Raw genomic sequence first — 18635 nt, forward strand, 5'->3', positions numbered from 1 at the left:
TACCGTAACACTTTATTTATTGTTTGCTTTACAGAATTTATTTCATAAGCTTATATCTTTGCATTTTTTGTTTATATGTTATATATCTGTTTTTTCTTGCATACCTTTGTTATTATTGTTTTTTTTTTTTTTACTTTGTAAAACTTTTTATCATATCCTTTTTAACTAATTTCACAATTTTTTTCTGTATATTCTGTTTATTATTAAGTATGTTAGCATGTATTACATTTTTATTTTTTGTAAATGCCTTTTAGGCGTTAATGAACAAAATAAACTAAAAAATACTGTTGATAAAACGAAATACGAAAATTGAAAAATATTTTCAGGCGTTACTTGGCCAAGTAGGGGAAGGGGGGGCTAGTTGTTACAGGGGCAAGTTGTTACATTGTAAATAACTCCCCGACCACTAGGTTCTGTGGCGTACGTGTCACACAGCATGTCTAGGTATCGTGTCCGCAGTGCTCGACGGAACGTTGCTCTTGCCGGTCGTGCGTAATTCAAATAAAACCGATTATAGTGTATTTCGTATCTGAAAGTAACTTTCGTTAATTGATTTTGAAGTTTAATTGTTCTCCAACCATAAAAGGTAAGTTGATTCAAAGTAAATTGGTAAAAGTCTACATGTCTCTGCTTGCATTCAGATAATATATCGAAATAATAACACTTTCCGTGTTAATGTTATAACAATTTGTTTTTATTTTGGGTCAGAGGGGCTAGTTGTTACAACAATGTGGGGGCAAGTTGTTACTGTAACAACTAGCCCCACAACGTTTCCCTTTTACTTCAAATGGCATGTTTATATAAAAATGTTAAACAATTTATTATTATTGTTCTAGAATTTATATAACAATGGTACGGACATATAAAAAAAAAACCAATAGAGGGGAAATTTCCGAGGAGACCTACAAAAGAGCAGCTAAAGAAGTAACAGAAAAAAAATTATCCATTCGAAGAGCTGCCGAAGTATACAAAGTAAATTTTATGACGTTACATCGTTACATAAAACGTCAAGAGGATGGTCCAACCACGTCTAACTTAGTGGGTTACAACAAGCCTCGCCAAATATTTTCTGTCGATCAGGAAAAGGAACTTACAGAATACATAAGTAAATGTAGCAAAATATTTTATGGCTTATCAACTACTGATGCAAAGAAGTTAGCATTTGAATATGCTTTTAAAAATCGAATCCCTTATCCCATGAATTGGAATGATAAAAATACAGCAACAAAAGATTGGTTGCAGGGTTTCATGAAACGAAATGGGACTTTGTCAATTCGCACGCCGGAAGCAACAAGCCTGAGTCGGGCGACAAGTTTCAATAGGCACAATGTAAACGAATTTTTCAATAACCTGGCAAATGTCTATGAAAGATTTCCTTTTGAGTGTCAAGATATCTGGAATTTGGATGAAACAGGCGTTACAACCGTCCAAAAACCTTCAAAAATACTAGGTATCAAAGGTGCGCATCAAGTAGGAGCAATTACATCTGGAGAAAGAGGGACTCTCGTCACAGTCCTATTAGCAGTTAGTGCCAGTGGAAATTCAGTTCCGCCACTTTTTGTATTTCCTCGTAAAAATTTTAACCAACATTTTGTAGTTGATGGTCCTCCTGGATGTATAGGGACAGCAAACCCAAGCGGATGGATAAGTTCAGAAAGTTTCATATTATTTATGAATCACTTGGTGAAACATGTAAGGTGCTCAAAGGAAAAACCAATTTTACTAGTCCTTGATAATCATTCATCGCACCTGACAATTGATGTGCTGAATTACAGTAAATATAATGGAATAACTCTTTTATCGTTTCCACCACACACATCACATAAGCTGCAACCCCTCGATCGATCGGTATATGGTCCTTTTAAAAGATTTACAAACAGCGCTGCAGATGGGTGGATGAAAAATCACCCAGGCCAGTCAATGACTATTTACGATATACCCGGAATAGTTAAACTATCTCTCCCGCTTGCCATTACACCTAATAACATTATGTCAGGCTTTCGAGTAACAGGTATATGGCCATATAATCGAGACATCTTTTCAAAGGAAGACTTTGAGCCTTCCGAAATTACCGATCGTCCAATGCCTGATAACGTTAATGCTGAAAAGGTTGCTTCTGTGGTCAATGAACCACATTCATCTTCTCCTTTACAACCTGCAACCTCCAGTGGTGAAGCTCTACCTCAAAACCAAGAAGCTCAATTATCTATTTCCACGGAACCGCAACCATCAACAAGTGGCATCAATAAAATACAACATACCACGCCTGAACAAATTAGGCCATATCCTAAAGCTGGACCAAGAAAGGGAGGTAACAATTCCAGAAGGAAAATAAAATCAGCAATATTGACTGACACTCCGATTAAGAACCAAATCGAGCTGGAAGAGAGCTTGAGGAAGCAAAAACAAGCCGCCAAATCAATTAAAAAAAACATTACGATGGGTGCCTTTAAAAATAAAAAAACGTCAAAGAAACTGAAGAAAAAACAAGTGTTGGATTCTTCTTCCGACTCAGAACACGAAGAATGCCTGTGTTTGGTGTGCATGGAGAGTTTTGATTGCTCCAAACCTGGACAGGAATGGATCCAGTGTACCAAATGCAGTAAATGGGCACACATTTCTTGCATTCGTGGCGATAAATTTAATTTTACATGCCCAAATTGTGATTCGGACATAGATTTAAGCGATTAAATATTCAAAACTTAATTTTACATGTTATTATATATATTCTACATAATTATTGTTAGCAATTACATTTTTTTTAAATTTTTGTTTTTGTTCGTAACATGCCCCCACGTTGTAACAACTTGCCCCTGCGTGGGGCACATTGTTACAGTTTTTTATTATTTTTAAATATGCTATTATTATTTTTGTGGACTTTGTTGGAACACATTTTAATTGTTTTATTATATTTAAATATGTGTACATTAAGATATAATCAATATTATGTGTTTGAAAATAAACAGTTACCAGATATTCAACGTTTTATTTTTTTGTAACAACTAGCCCCCCCTTCCCCTATATAGGTCAACTAATTCAGTTAGATGAATCTCATAATCATCATCATCATTCCATGTCCGCCCCCTAGTTGGAGCATACGATGTCCATGAAGATCCTCCAGGCATCTCTGTCAGCTGCCAGCTCCCGTGCATCCTCCCAAGTCAGATTCGCGTCCCGTAGTTCTAACATGAACTGTCGACGAATAGTCAGCAGTGGACGTCCGGGACGTCGAGAACCTGGTGCTTTGTAATGTAGGCACGCGTGGTTAAGGCTCTCAGGAGGCATCCGCAGTACACGACCAAGCCAACCGTATCGCCTCCGCTTGATGACAGTTGTCTCCGGAGTTTGCTGCGTCCGTTCTCTTATTACTTTATCCCGCACAAAGTCAATGAATCAAGTTGAATCTTATCCGCAAAATAACAAAATACAATAAATTTATGAATAAATTATCATCTCTTAAATGTCTGTCTCTGTTGTAATATTATCATAAAAAATAATGGAATTTTCGCATACTATGCAAACTAATTGTTTCACTCAATTCAATAATTTATTGAATCCTTAATATTATTTCGTATGTACCTAGAGAAGAAATCCAGTCTGTCTACAAACATTTGGACATGCTCAAAACATTGTTCAAATATAAATTTGGTCAATTTTTGTATTTTTAAATAACTGTAATTCAAAATATTTTGTATTTTACTTAATGTAACATGATATCACAGAACCTCTTTCCGGAGGGATTTTTTGGCACAGTATTTTTATTACAATATTTGAGTTTTTCCAAACGTTTGTAGACAAAATACTGGATTTTACCCCCCCGGGAGTCATTAAGATTAACAAATTACAACAGGGATGGAGAATACCTTATAAAAGGGAATATTGAAGTCTAGGCATTAACAGAGCTTATGACATGTCATTGGCTGGTTTAAGTGGCCACAAATCGGAAAATTGTTTTCAGGCGTTGCCTAGTATGCGAAACAATTCAGTCACTTAAATCTCTACGCAACAATAAAGGTTTAACTTCACTCAAATCAACAGATGGAGGAATTGAAGAAATATGGATGTTCAAACATAGGTAAAATGGTGAATGTTATACAGTGTGTAAAGTGGCCACTTAAACCAGCCAATGACAGGTCATAAGCCCTGTAAATGACTCCTTAGTTTTAGAAAACAATGTTTATTTCAGTGCCTGAAATATGTTTACTTGAATAGGGAATTGTTTAGTAATTATTTAAATCGTATTAGCAATAGATTCGATAGTGTAATGTCAGTTCCAGGATGCAGAACTAAGTTTGCAGAGAGGCACTCCTTACACGTTGGTCCAAGATCCTTCAATCTTCTAACTAAAAAACTCCAAAACATTAAATTACTGGTATAGTTTTAAGTAGGTTTGAGGTCTTGGATTAGCATGGAAAGAACAGATAGACACATTCTTCAAAAAAAAATGAAAAATAAAAATTATAATAAATGCATACTGCAAATAAATCATGTTTTCGTAATATCAGCATATGTTAATTGGGTTTTTCTTTTCTTTTCAAGGTCATGTCATACCGTATTTATATGCCATACACTTTTTAAAAATTAAAAAAGGAATGGCCCACGCTAAGACGCTGAAGTGTTTGTGGGCATTTTTTCCAATTTATGTTAAAGCTTAATTTTCAGATGTATTTTTCTAAAGTGTATTTTTGTAATTATATTTCTATGTAATTAATAAAATATGGAAAAATAAACAAAACAAAAAAATGCCTCGACTTACATATTCCTTTACCAAAGGTATTCTCCATCCCTTTGTAATTTGTTAACATTATTTTTAGGTTTAAAAATCAAGTAAAATTAAAATGGCAGAAATTTGAACATGTATGTTTGTTTGTAGTATTCCTGTACGTGTTACCAGGAAAGTTAATGTTGTATGGCAGGGAGAATGATTGATAAGTGATGAAAATACTCGTTACAATAGTTACGGGCACTTTTCAACACGAATTAGAATTTTAAATTACGTATTTTGGTACCTTCCGTGTACCCATTTTGTCTTTAACAAACAGAAACATACGTTCAAAATATTTTTATGAAAATTTACAATAGAAGAAGGAAATATATTTTTGAGAAGGAAATATGGAAGTCTAGGCATTTAAAGGGCTTATGAATAATTATTGATGGACAAACTCAAAATATTGTTGATAAATCCACCTGGTCCATAAAGAAGTATAGATTTTGAAAAAATAACCTTTTCGGGCGTTGCCTGGTATGTAGATGAAATAATTCAATTATATGAATCTCACCTGCACAAATAAAGGTTTCAGCTCTTCAACTTCACAAACATCAATAGATAAAAAAATTGAAAGAATATAGATGTTCAAATATGGGCAGAATGGTAAATGTTACACAGTGTGTAAAGTGGCCACTTAAACCAGTCATTGGCAGGTCATAAGCCCTGTAGATGTCTAGACTTCTGTATTACCTTCTTTAAAATGTTCTTCATATCTGTTGTTATTTGTTAATCATTGATGGATTTTGATCATTGATTTTATGGCCACTATACACACTATATAACATTCGTATTTCCTCAATTCTTCCATCAGTGACCGATCAAAACAAGGTTTTTTAGCTGAAACCAAAACTTATTAGAATAAATTAAATTTCACGTCAAACGCCTAAAATTAGGCGTATTTTTTCTTAAACCTAACATGTTCATGAAAATCACTATTAAATAATACACCTAGACAATGAAATTAAAAGCATACATTTAATGAGTAAATTTGTTCGTTTTTAGCGCGTTTTGGTTCGACGTCCATATAACATTTATAGCCGAACGTAATTTTACTTACCCCGACCGCAGTTTTCGGCTAACAACAATTGGCCAATTTTTGGACGAAGCCGAAATCGCGGTCGAAACTCGTTTTATGACCGAAACTTACCGAATATAAAACCTATATTGGTGCGGATGAGATTCATCTAACTGAATTATTTTACCCACATACAATGCAACGCTACGTCTAATAGTATTTTTTCAATTTTTCTTTTTTGTTTCATCAACAAAATTTATAGTTTGTCAAAATGTTTGTAGAAAAAAACTGGATTTCACGTCTAAAGAAATTGTTAACATGTATCATTTTGTTTTTTCTTACTAGAACCATAAAAAAATTAAAAAAATACGCCCATTTTTATCTCCCGTCTTCGAAAGCATGGTATACAAATATAATAAATAATTTTTAAAATAGGAACAACTATCGAAACATAAAATTTCATTTTGATACTCATTCTTTAAAAATAAATCAAATTGGTTCAGTTTTAGACAAAGTTAGTGTAGTTAGTCCGATGTGCAGGTGTATTCATGGCAAAATATCAGGAAGCTATTTGGAAGTCAGAAAAACAATGTTTTAGTATCTATTCATCAAAAACTGTCTGGCATCGCATATCCTCTTGTGTTTTTAAGCCAGGCTACGACTTCTATTCGACTGTTCCAATACAATATGTCTGGGTTGTTAAATCGATTATATTAAATAAAACTTTGTTTTTAACAACTTATTATTTTTCTACCGACGGGTTTCAAAGCTATGCAAGCTTCTTTATCAAGGAATACATAATTTATTTAGGTTTACATAAGTTTGTATAGCTTTAAAACCGGTGGATAAAAAAATAAAATAATTACATTTTGCTGAAAACCGTGCGTAAATCTGTCCAGTAGTCATTCAGTCTATCGACATTGCATTTTATATATGTGGAAATACAGGTAAAAAATAAAGAAACAAAAGATAACGAAATGAAAAAAAATTATTACTTTTTTCTTAATTAAAGTCTGAGCTCGGAGTGTACATACAAAATATAATTAAAAATATTTTCAAAACAATAAATGACTCGCCTAGAGTCTGTATTGAATGCCGCTGCGAGACTTGTTTTTAGAATCTCTAAGTTCAGTCAAATCACTCCACTACTTCGGGAATTACACTGGCTACGTTTTCCACAGAGGGTAGAATACGAACTCTGTTGGCTAATTTTATTTTATCTTACTTTATTTTTATTTTACTTCATTGGAAAGCCAACAGACATTAATAAATTCATAAGATACAATTATATTATAAATACATATCATAAAGTCCAATTAGAGGCTTCTACATTATATTGCTTATATATAAGTCACTGCACAACTCTACTCCAGAATATCTAAGGGAACTATGCATTTCAAATAAACTAGCTAACAGACGTCTTACGCTTATATCAGCTACATCTACACCGAGAAGAAAAGTTATTATACCTCTACGCAAACAGCGCACTAAATTTGGCGAACGCGCATTTGCGGTCGCAGGCCTTATGGCATGGAATGCTCTCCCACCAGAGTTGTGAATATGTGAGAGTGAAGCGATGTTTCGGAAAAAATTAAAACCCACTTGTTCTTTAAATAATTAAAATAAATCCGTAGCATGTGCTAACAAAGTTAATTGTTTTTCTTAAATTATAAATAAAAAAAGTTAAAATTAAATTTATTCCTTTATATTATCACTTTGTAAAGCGCCCTTGAGGTATTAAATTACGAAAATGCCGCTATATAAGTTATCCATAAAAAAAATTATATAAAATCAGGTTCAGTGGTAAATAGACCACCAAAATAAGCTAAGATAAAATTTAAAATACTTTAATGATCGTATTATAAGCGATATGATTTTTTAAAGTTTTGTAATTTTGAAATTACTCCACCAGTGACGTCACGGGTTGCGGTTGGTGAGTTGTGCTGCCATTTAGAAGTAGAACCCCGTAGTTGTCAGAATACACTATAAATGAAAAGAATGGTTCACTGAATACCAAAAATCTATCACAACATAAGAACGCCATAATTGATTGGTTCATACAAGAACCATTATTTTTTTAAACATTTTCGTAAAACTTTGCGGTGCAATAACATGCTCTAATTTTTACCATTTAATGTAATTAAACATTTTTATATTCAATTTCCCAAGGCACTGAACTTCCTCATTGACAATGTCATTAAACATTGAAGGTGAAAAAAAATATATTTACAATTAATTATTGACATGTATAACTTAATGTTCTTTTTATATATTTTATATACCATACGCTAATTTATAAAAATTGAGATTACACTGTATTTTACATTTCGCTTCAGTCTTTTTTTTTTTTTTCCCCGCTCCGTACTCATAAATGTCTACGACGATTATTATTTCGAGCAAAGTAATCATTCAATATAGCTTCTTAGCAATATAGGCAGTAGGCATGTAGCAATTTTTTTTTATTGAAACCTCTGTTCTATTTCTTAAACTTTTTTTTAGAGGCTTGTCGGGTTAAAAAAAACGACCTCGGAAACAGAACTTTTGGTTTACATACAACATGCATTTTTAACATTCGTAGCCGGTATATTTAATTATTATAGAATAAAAGTTAGTAAATTAATATTCTATTCCGATGCACATTTATTTATTCAATTCATTTTCATTTATTTTCATGAGGAGTATTTTTTTTTACATTTACATTATTAGCCATTGCAAACCAATGATTGTACGGAATACTCTTCACGAGTGAAAAAAGTAAATTAATTTAATTTTTCAAAACTAAAGTCCATCTTTTCTCATTATTAGACCTGGTCATGAAAAACAATTCGGAAAACAAAATATTTACTGTAAGAGGAAATTAGTATTATATTATTATTGTGATAAATAAATATGGTGAAAAATGCACTTTCAATTTTTATATGAATTTTTTGATTTTTCGTAAATATTTTGATTAATATTTTTTAAGGGACCATTTTGGTCAGAATTCGAAATTCGATATTGATTTTGAATAATAATATTCAAATAAATATGTACATTAAGTAGATTACAAAAATGTGCAGTCTGAATTTATATTTAAATTAATAAAAAAATATTAGATCATTTCGCAAAAAAAGTATTTAAAATTTCAAAACCCATTTTATGTTTGCACGCGTAAGCTGCGGATACGTTAACACACTTTCCCTATTTTCTTGTAACAATTCTAGCAGAACTTTCTGTAAAGGTGTGTGTTGCCCAGTTGTGTGTTAGAATGTTAGTAAGGATGTGTGTGTAGGTACTAAAGCTAAAAGGCGCGGGTTGGAGGGGGTTTAGGGTAAAAAAACTAATTAAAAAAGCAATCAAGGCTTTTCTTGAGCGAGCGTCCCTATCCACCCCGAGCCACCCATTTCTATTTCTCCGTAACTTCAATCTCCCCGAGACACTTGAATATGGAGAAAGCAGTCTTAGGCTTTCGTTGTGATGCTTACTGACAAAGGTGGGTATAACGGGGTCAATCATGCAAAATGTTTCTTTTATTTCGACAAAAACACCTGAATTTAAAAAAACTTTAATCGTTATTATTTAATGAGTTGTATAATAAATACACAACGACTTAATAACTTTTGGGTACGGCATGTTCAAGAACAACAAAGTTCCTAATTGAGTTCGAATATTTTTATTGTTACGAAGATAATTGATTAATTTAAAGCGGGCTTACAAATTTCTCAAGTGCTTTTGAAATGTCCGAGGCATTCGTTTAAGAAACATTTTGAAATATTACAACACACTTTAAAAACGAATCCCGAGAAGTATGTGGCCTGAGCGAATTTCAATTAAAACTTTACATTATTTGTTAATTTTCCCTTTTAATTAAAAATTGTTCCACACAAACTGCGTACAAAAATCTGATACCAAACTGTTACCAAGTCGAAAATATTTGAAACCCCAAGAATTTCCTAATATTTAATGAGTTGTTAAAATTTCCTCTCAAAGTTGCTTTCTTAGTCAGTTTAAAACAATGAGATATAGCCGGGGAAGCAAACGGCGTAAATCAATCTTGGTAGAGCGAGCTTAAGAAAAACACGTAGACCCATCAATAAAACATATATCCGGCCGCCTACTTCTTCAGGGTCTTTTACATTTTCTAATTATACTCAGCGTATCTGCCTCCCCCTTCTCTTTCCTTTCAACTTTTTAATGTGAGCGCCCTCCACCCTTTCGTACACTCAATACAACAGGAAGTGAGTTGGACAAATAAACGAGGGGTTCTTTTTTACAATTAAAATTAATATTGTCTATTAAAACCTATTTTTAAAACAATAAACATTTATATGCTATATTAGTTCAAAACGAACTGTGAAAAATTGCATTTTGTCAACGAAGTTTTATCGTTCAAGGAATACGACTCTTAATTTAACTTTATTTTGAGCGGCTTGAGAGTGAAAAATTGCTAATGAAACCAAATACTTTCGGCCGGGCAATTATGAGCACAAGAAGGGGTGTGAAAAATAGGAAGAGCTAAGGGAGGTGTCAGTTATTACAAGTTTCTCGCGCTACTTACGATGCTTATTTTTATATTATTCTTGAGAAATTTCTTTTACCACGTTCACAACCGACATAAAAAAAATGAAAAAACGTTTGTTTTAAGTCTGTAAAAAAATACGTGAAATCCCGACAGCAACTTAACTCGATTTGGATGAGTAATTAAAAATAAATTACTGAAGTTTGCAAAATATGAATTGCTTTATGTACTATCGAAAGGAAACTGAATAATTTTCGTTTGTCAAGAATAATACCCGTTTATGGGAAAATAAAATCTTGTTTTCTGGTTTTAAGATTGATAATAATCGACCAACAATAATTATACATTCAAAGACTGCTTTTATTATTTTCTAAGTAATTTAAAAAGAAATATTAAGTATTTTAAAATTGACATATTTTTAATATTTTGATAAGATGTAAAAATATTTTTAAAATTTCTGAAAAGTATTTTATTTAAATTTTACTATTGATTCACAAATTAGTTTAATGATTATATATGTGAATTATCATATACGGTATTAGACAAAATGGTTGTAACATTGAAATAAGTTTACATTTAAACGAGCACTAAATAAATAGTCCAGATCTTGTCTCGATGTCCCTTTTGTTTGTCAATGCTTCTTTTTTTTTTTTTTTTAATGTTTTAGACTATTCTTTTATTGTTATATTTAAACCTTATAAATTGTATACATGAACAATGTCCGTTAATAAATAAATAAATAAAACAAAACACAAAAATTTAATTTATTTAAAATAGAGTTCAAAAAATTTAAGATTAATTCAATAAAAATACTTCTGAATAGATCATATTGTTATTATTGTATAAACACGACGCTATTAGGAAGTATATTTATGGCCATGTAGGGTAAGGCTGAGGCAGTATTTCGACGCATTACCCACTCTAGCGGTACCTTTACCCCTCGCTCCCTAACTGGTTTCCGTGATGTGCGTAAGGTTTAATTAAATGGAAAAAAGCGTGAAAAGAGACAAGGCATTGAAACATTAATTTCACGTGCTGGAATTTTAAGTGTTATGACTCAATCAAAAACAAAAAATAAATTGTTCCAAAGAGTTTTAACGTGGTTAATTAGCGAACACAATATACTTTTGATGAAGCTCCGCTGAATTCTTCGGGGAAATTTATTACACGGCGCTACTATGATATTACGTCTCGCTAGCGTAATAATGTCTTTGGGAATTTTTATTGGGTTTGTTTATCAGGATGGGAAAAAGTAAAAGGATATTTTTACTTTACTTGAGTTTCTCATGAGAATTTATCGCTTTTGTAAATAATAATTAAGAAACTCGGAAAATGAGTTATATGAGTGAAATATCAAGCGTCCTGAAAGGAGATCTTGATCAAAGTCCTCGAATAAACGTAATTGTGTCTCCTTAACAGATACGCATCAGTTTTATAAAATGAATGTCAACGACTTATTTTGTAAATACTCGTAAAAAATGTTTTTTTTATGCAAATATTCAACTGCAAGATGCGAGTCAGCGGCTTCCATCTGAACGCAATAATAAATTTGAATTACTTTGCCTCCAAGTTTTTTTTTTAATCAGAGTTTTGTTTATTATTTTTAATTCAACCATTATTAAACTATTGTAAAAAGAATCCAAACCTTTCGTGGTGTAATTATAGCTAAGACGTATTTTTTATAAGACCGTTGGGTTCGAGATCCGATTAAATTGCACTAAATGAAATGTTTTTTTTTCTAGCCTAGGTATTCTTATATATCCATATTTGATTTTACCAGAATTCCAAAGCGTTGGTCCAAGAAGCAATTCAGAATTTTCTATTGAATACGTTAATTTATATTCTGCAACACCAAAACAGGGTCTTAACAAAATCGGATGACATTTCCAGTGCAAAATCCTGGAGGATATTAACATCATTCCTGCCATAGAGACGTGAATAACGAAAAAAAAAAGACCTATAAAAGGGCCACTGAGCGTAGTAACATCAGTCAGTGGGTTCAATGAAGTTATTACTCTACGTTACTCTCGCGCTTTGTAACAAAGTGGTTTCTTCTATTCACCGTCAACTGGTAAAAGATATCCATCTTCACCAATCAGCCAAATTCTACAGATATTTTGAGTTAAAACGCGCTACCATATAAAGGTGTCGTAAAGATAACGCAAAATACTTTAGCTGAGTGTAAACATATTTTCGTGTGACCGTGTCACTTAATATTAGTTTGATATACCAAGGCAATAAATATAATATGTTTTTAAGCATCTTAATATTTGTGGGAATAAAATTCCAGTGATCGATATCACACATACGTGACAAACGATTTTATTTGCAATATAGAGCAACGACCGAAAAAGCTAGTCAGTTTTTTTAATACAATACATCATATTCTCCTAGAGGAATAGTATTGTACATAAATAAATAGGACATCCGTCCACATAAAAGCAACGTACTAACGTTACCACGTTAAACTATTTAAAAAAAAACATATTTGGACCTTTGTATTTAGTAGCCTGACGTGTCATGTACAAGGCTAAAGTACTCGGAAAAAAAAATTGTTTGCTTGGAAATGGGATGTTTGATCACTGATTTTGGTTTATTACCTTTATGAGTCCAATCACCATTGTTGTGGTAACGTTAGTCAGCCCAACCAAACCGGTCAAACTCATCATTGCCGTTACGCTCGCTCTCCATAACTAAACATAGTACCTTATTCGCCTTGAAATAAATATACCTTAGAACATCAATCTTGTTTCTTCTGTCAATCTACAATTGGGGTAGGAGCTCCAACCCCCAGAACAAGAAAAAATTTACCTGTTTTTTTCTGAACATGTAATTAAATTTACCTTAAAGCTATTCTAGTGCTATCTAAATAATTATTCATACTGATTGAAAACTGAAACCGTATGTTCACCACAAATGACCTTGTTGCAGAAGTGATATAAATACTTAATCGTTCTGTGCTTTGGTATAGATGGAATAAGTCAATTTTGAGTTTGTTTAACTGTGCTCGAGAAGTACTTGCCATAACTATATAAATGATATTTCTCCTTAGAGTATAAGTATTGAAATGCTCTCACGGCCATGGCTAATTAAGAAATCAGCAATCAATTTTTGCACGAAAATCCTACGTTTTAAAGGATTTTGTCGTTGCCTAACTGTGTTAGACACATAAATAACACAATTTTTCTTATTTATGAAGGTACTAAAATGCCAAAAACACTTTAAAAAACGTTGGAGAAGTGTAGTTCATTGGATTAATGTTAAGTGATCTAAAGTTGATTTTTTAAAGATATTTCAACAACAACAACAACAAATCATCACGCTGTTTCCCCTTAAGGGTAGGCAGAGAGGATAGAACGCCACAACACTCTATTTTTGCATACAGATCTCGCTTCCTCTACATTCATACATCTTATCATGCACACGCGCCGATTATTCCGACTTTTGACACGTTTATCTTTAAGTATTTGTTGGATTTGGTCATGCCATGTCTTTCTCGGTCTACCTCTATTTCTGCATCTATGAACATTCGCATTGTAAATATTCTTAGCCGTTCTCTCGCTGTCCATTCGTTCTACATGTCCAAACCAGCGCAGAGCTCCTCTCTTGATTTTGTCGATATTTCCATTCTAGTATTTTTCGTCTACAATAAATCGTATATTATATGTTTTTAAAAATTAAAGTGTTACTTTGAGTTAATAAATATTTATAAATAAATAAAAACGTATGCACAATTTTGATGACTTCGGGTTACGCTTCAGTCATTTCATGTAAAAAAATATTTCCAGCTTCCCTTTTTCTTTTATATGTATTCTATACATTATATTTCCTGAAAAGATTTCCAGAAGCTTTTAGTATAAAAACGATGGAGCAATAATTATGCTGCACATCATTTACGTCACATTTCAGTGAAGTGATGACATCATTACACATTTAGCGTCATAATAACGTCATTACACGTAAATTGCATGAACCGCTTGCTACGGGACTGCAATCATTTTTTAACCACCCCCCTATCTGTTCACACATTATGACGTGATTCTTTTTCATCTCATGCAAGTACAAAAAACAGTATTTTAAGTGTGTTAAAATTGTCCTAAACTTATACTTGATTCAACAAATTTGGAATAACCGGTGACTGGTTTCATCGCTTTAGCGGCGTCATTTAATATTCTATTTAATATCCCAAATCAGTGATCGAACATCCCATTTCCAAGATAAATAATAACGATTTTTTCCGAGTACCTTGGCCTTGTACATGACACGTAAGTCTACTTAATACAGGGGTCCAAATATGTTTTTTTTTTAAACTAGATTTAGATTGATAACTCAACAGAGACGGAAAAAAAAAGTTAAGTTATATTGTATTTGATTGTATTAAATCTGTATTTGTACAAAAATCGACATTATAACTATCGTATTCAACGGAGACCCAAACGGACTCGATACATAGTGACACGAATTCAATATATGTATTTATATTTTGCATCATTCTTTTAATTTTTTGCTCAAACTCTGTCATACTTACTGCTTCGGGTTTTAACGCTAATAAACTCGAGGATACTATTGACTAATTCAAATCGAGGTTTCGTTGTCCCGTTTCCGCACCCCAAAATTGAATCGATTTTTTTTATTTGGAAAAAGAGGGTCTTAACAAAATTTTATTTCTCAGTACCTTTTCCGTTACCAAAATTATTTACAAAATTAGTTGGGAAATACGGTCTTACTTATCTTCATACAAAACATATTCTCGTATTCTCTTTCTACCTGGATTATGGCACTAGAATAGTGGATTTTTACAAACTAGAGATATTTACCATTGGCGTGTCTCTATTGCTTCGCGTATTTGATAAACTATTTGGAGCTAGGACCATAAAAAAACTCATAAAAATGCGCAGTTTTATTTGCCGTTTTCGGACGTACGGTATAAAAATAAGATAAATAATTTAAAAAATGGAAAAAATACGTGTACAGAAAAATTTATGTTGATGTTGATTCTTAAGAAAAAAATAATTAAACTGGTTCAGTTTTGGGGTGCGGAAAACGGGACAGCGAAACGTTGGTTCGGTGGATTTTAGGTAGGCAAAATCGGTATCCGGGAGGCATTTGCGTGATAGCGACAGAAAAAACTCCGATACACCAGCTAGCCTTTGATTTGTAGATATCAACGATTTCCCTATCGATTTACTTAAAATACCAGTTTCGTCGGTTTTTCTCCAGTAAAAAATATACATGCAAAAAATCGTGAATGTTCTGATCAAATAAAACATTACGTCCCTATTTTCTACTAGGCATTAATTAAGAGCTTTCACCAAAGCAAAGGTGTACTTAACTCGAGTAGCCATAATTAATAAGTTCACACGTCATTATTGCATAAGGCTTTACATCTCCCACAAAAGCGAAGGATTTATGTAATGAGATCGTGGAGGGAAGCATGCTTACTTACTTAACTAGGTCAATTGTATTTACAGCAAATGGTAGATGAAATTTGAAATAATCGTCATCATTTCTCTATCACAGTGTATCTAGATCACTTTTCTTACATGAAAGGTAAGGTTATCGGTCTAACGCTTCAGGTACCAGTACAGGGACAGTGAAATGTTTCAAAGTACTTTTTCTTCTTAGTCGTTTTTTCTTGGCAGAGCGGTTGTGGTTACATCAGCAGGATGGAAGCACGTTGTTACGAACCGTCTTCATCTGCTTCTATCTTCAGCGCTTCTGGAGGCCTCTTTAAGAGGGACGCCGGTCGTTTCTGTCACCGAGTCTGTCCATCTGGTAGGTTACAGAGATAAACCATCATTAAAACACAATATTTCCCGTTGACCTTGCCAGAAATCGAACCCGAGGATCTCAAGAACTATAGGCGAATGCGCCATCCACTACACTACGAGGTAAATTTATTCCAAACTGATTTACTTTTTCAGGATTGTTACCTGAGAGTCGCCATCGAGTTGAAAACGTTCGTCTAGGATTCTGGTTCTATTCTACACACATAACTGTATTTTTCGTGGTATATTGAAATATTTTTTTAAGAACAATACCTCTTATTTTACTGGTAAGTCGAAAGAAATTACCACTTGGCAAAAAGCCAGCCAATTTTATGAAAAAAAAACAAATATTTATGTAACTGAGCAGCACACGGGATGCGAGACCGGACAACGAAGATCGCTGTTAAAAATTATAAAACAAAGAGCAGTAACCAGATTGCTTTTTTTTCCACACGTTCCGTTTAATCTGTATTGCTTTTTATTATAAATTATTCTTACCCTGTAAGTTCATTGAAAATACGTCTCAAATAAGTAATCTTTATTGCGTATCATTCAATAATCATGACCCTATTCTCAAAGGTAGGAGTCACTGCTAAACAAGCTCCTGACGTCACTGCGATCTGTGAAGATCTATTGTGACGGGTAACCATGACCTACATAATTCAAAATATCTGTAATAAAATAAATAAAAAACAATTTTTATTAAACCACTTTTTTTTTCTACCCACCGGTTTCAAAGCTACACAAGCTTCATTATCAAGGTATATGACGAATGACCAGAAAGAATGTGCTTATTTTTTTTTCCAAATAACAGTAATTAACAAATCTTAAATCGGGATAATCTTTCAACGAGTCTTATAGCCCAGGTGATCATTCTGGGAGTGATTATTGTCCCTAAGTTTTAAACTAAAACCACCCCCTCTTCCACTTTATTGCGATGATCAGTATTCTAAGGACAGGGGGACACATTTGTTTTATGTTCGTTGCCACTTGTGTTTATTTAAGGGTCCCGAAAGAGAGAAGGAAACTATTGAAGGGTCATTCGTGTCGTCAGTAACATTTTGGTGGGTAATAAAAGTAATCCATGTTGCATGAAAAATAGGCCATCCATGGCATCCATGCAGTGACGTATTGAAAAAGCCCCCATATTACCCGTGTTGAGAATTAAAGGAGGTGTGACAAAATATTTTGTCCGGAAAAGGGTTATTTTAAGAGTGGACTTTATTGTTTGAGAAAGACGTGGTGTTGGAACCTGATGGAGAAGCTGGTGGTCTCGCGACGCTGGAACAGCTTGAATGGAGATGGCTGTCGCAGTAGACGCTTGCACAGCTCGGTTTTTGTAGTTTGTTGGGAGCATTTTACTTGGAGAATGTTATTTGCGAACACAAGATAAAACTTTTTTCCGGCACTTACACGCAGAATTATTGTAACGTGGAGCGCGCTAGGAAATGGGAAGGATGGGTAGGTAGATGTAAATTTGGTTCAGGCTTGGTTCAAACAATACGAAGACTTTTTTACAAATTTCAATTTCACAAACTTAATTTATTGCCCCTTTAATTTTGAGTTTGGCAACGTATATGGAAGGTTTATGTCCGATATTGTCATTCACTTCATGACCAAATTACAATTGCCCGGACAGAAGCAAAAAAAATATTTTACCTGCAATATTACAGTGTAAAAACACTTTAACGTACAGATGTTTCACGTCAACCCTTCTAGAAACCGAGGCCTTTATTTTACTACCATAATAAAAATATATCTTAAACAAATTATGAAGAGCAATCTCTTAATCTGTTTTCATTTGAGAGACGTAGAAGTGAGATGGACCTTATATGCATTTTCAAAATACTTAATACTATAAGTGATGTCCCATCTCTGTTGCAATCAATTTCTTTTCATGTTCCCAACCATGCCACCAGAAGTCAAAATTTGTTATTTATTAAATCTTCTAAGATCAACTTTTGTTTTTAAGCCCCGATGTCCAGAATGTGTAGATAAGTCAATTCATGACACGACTTGGAATTCTTTGGGATAGATCTTCCGGCTTTTCGTAGATCTCTTCGCGACTAAACAGTAAGGGGTAAAGTTGGATTGGTATAGTTTAGCTCGAAGTCTTTTGTCTTTCATTTTTATAAATATATTGTACACCATTATTCTTTTGCCTTTGTTTGTCTTTGCTACATAGTTTTATGTTCTTTTTGTTCAGTTTCTTGTATTAATGTTTCTTCATGTAACTGTTGTAATTGGCTTAGGCCGTATATAAATAAAATTAATGAATGAAATTAATAAATGAAAGTACAAAAAGGCACCACAAAAGTTTTTCTAAATGTACCTACCAATAAAACCTCTATCAACAGAAAAATTTAAAGCCTTTAATGTGTCTGAGATATGCCTAATATACGCTAAAATTATTCTGCTAGGCATATTTGGAGATATACTTCGTTTTTTCCCTGCTCAACATGAATAAATAACAAGGGCAAGAAACGATATCCTTGTCAATATTCTTTTCTTTAACGGAACATTTGGACAAAGGTCCAAGGATTAATTTTCTGTCAAATTGTGTAATATGCTTCCGAATAAAATAAC

General features: G+C 33.1%; 1 protein-coding gene across 1 annotated transcript; it reads left to right on the forward strand.

Annotated features, from left to right (window-relative positions):
• The first annotated feature begins 346 nt into the window (after positions 1-346).
• Positions 347-2691, forward strand: LOC148283477 (uncharacterized). Its single transcript, XM_088243789.1, has one exon. It carries the CDS (start codon positions 850-852, stop codon positions 2689-2691), a length of 1842 nt encoding a protein of 613 aa, XP_088099915.1. The 5' UTR covers positions 347-849.
• The last annotated feature ends 15944 nt before the right edge of the window (positions 2692-18635 follow it).

The sequence above is a fragment of the Micrasema longulum genome, unplaced genomic scaffold (genome assembly GCF_059751315.1).
Source record: "Micrasema longulum isolate JH-2025_06_02 unplaced genomic scaffold, ASM5975131v1 h1tg000231l, whole genome shotgun sequence".
NCBI lineage: Eukaryota > Metazoa > Arthropoda > Insecta > Trichoptera > Brachycentridae > Micrasema > Micrasema longulum.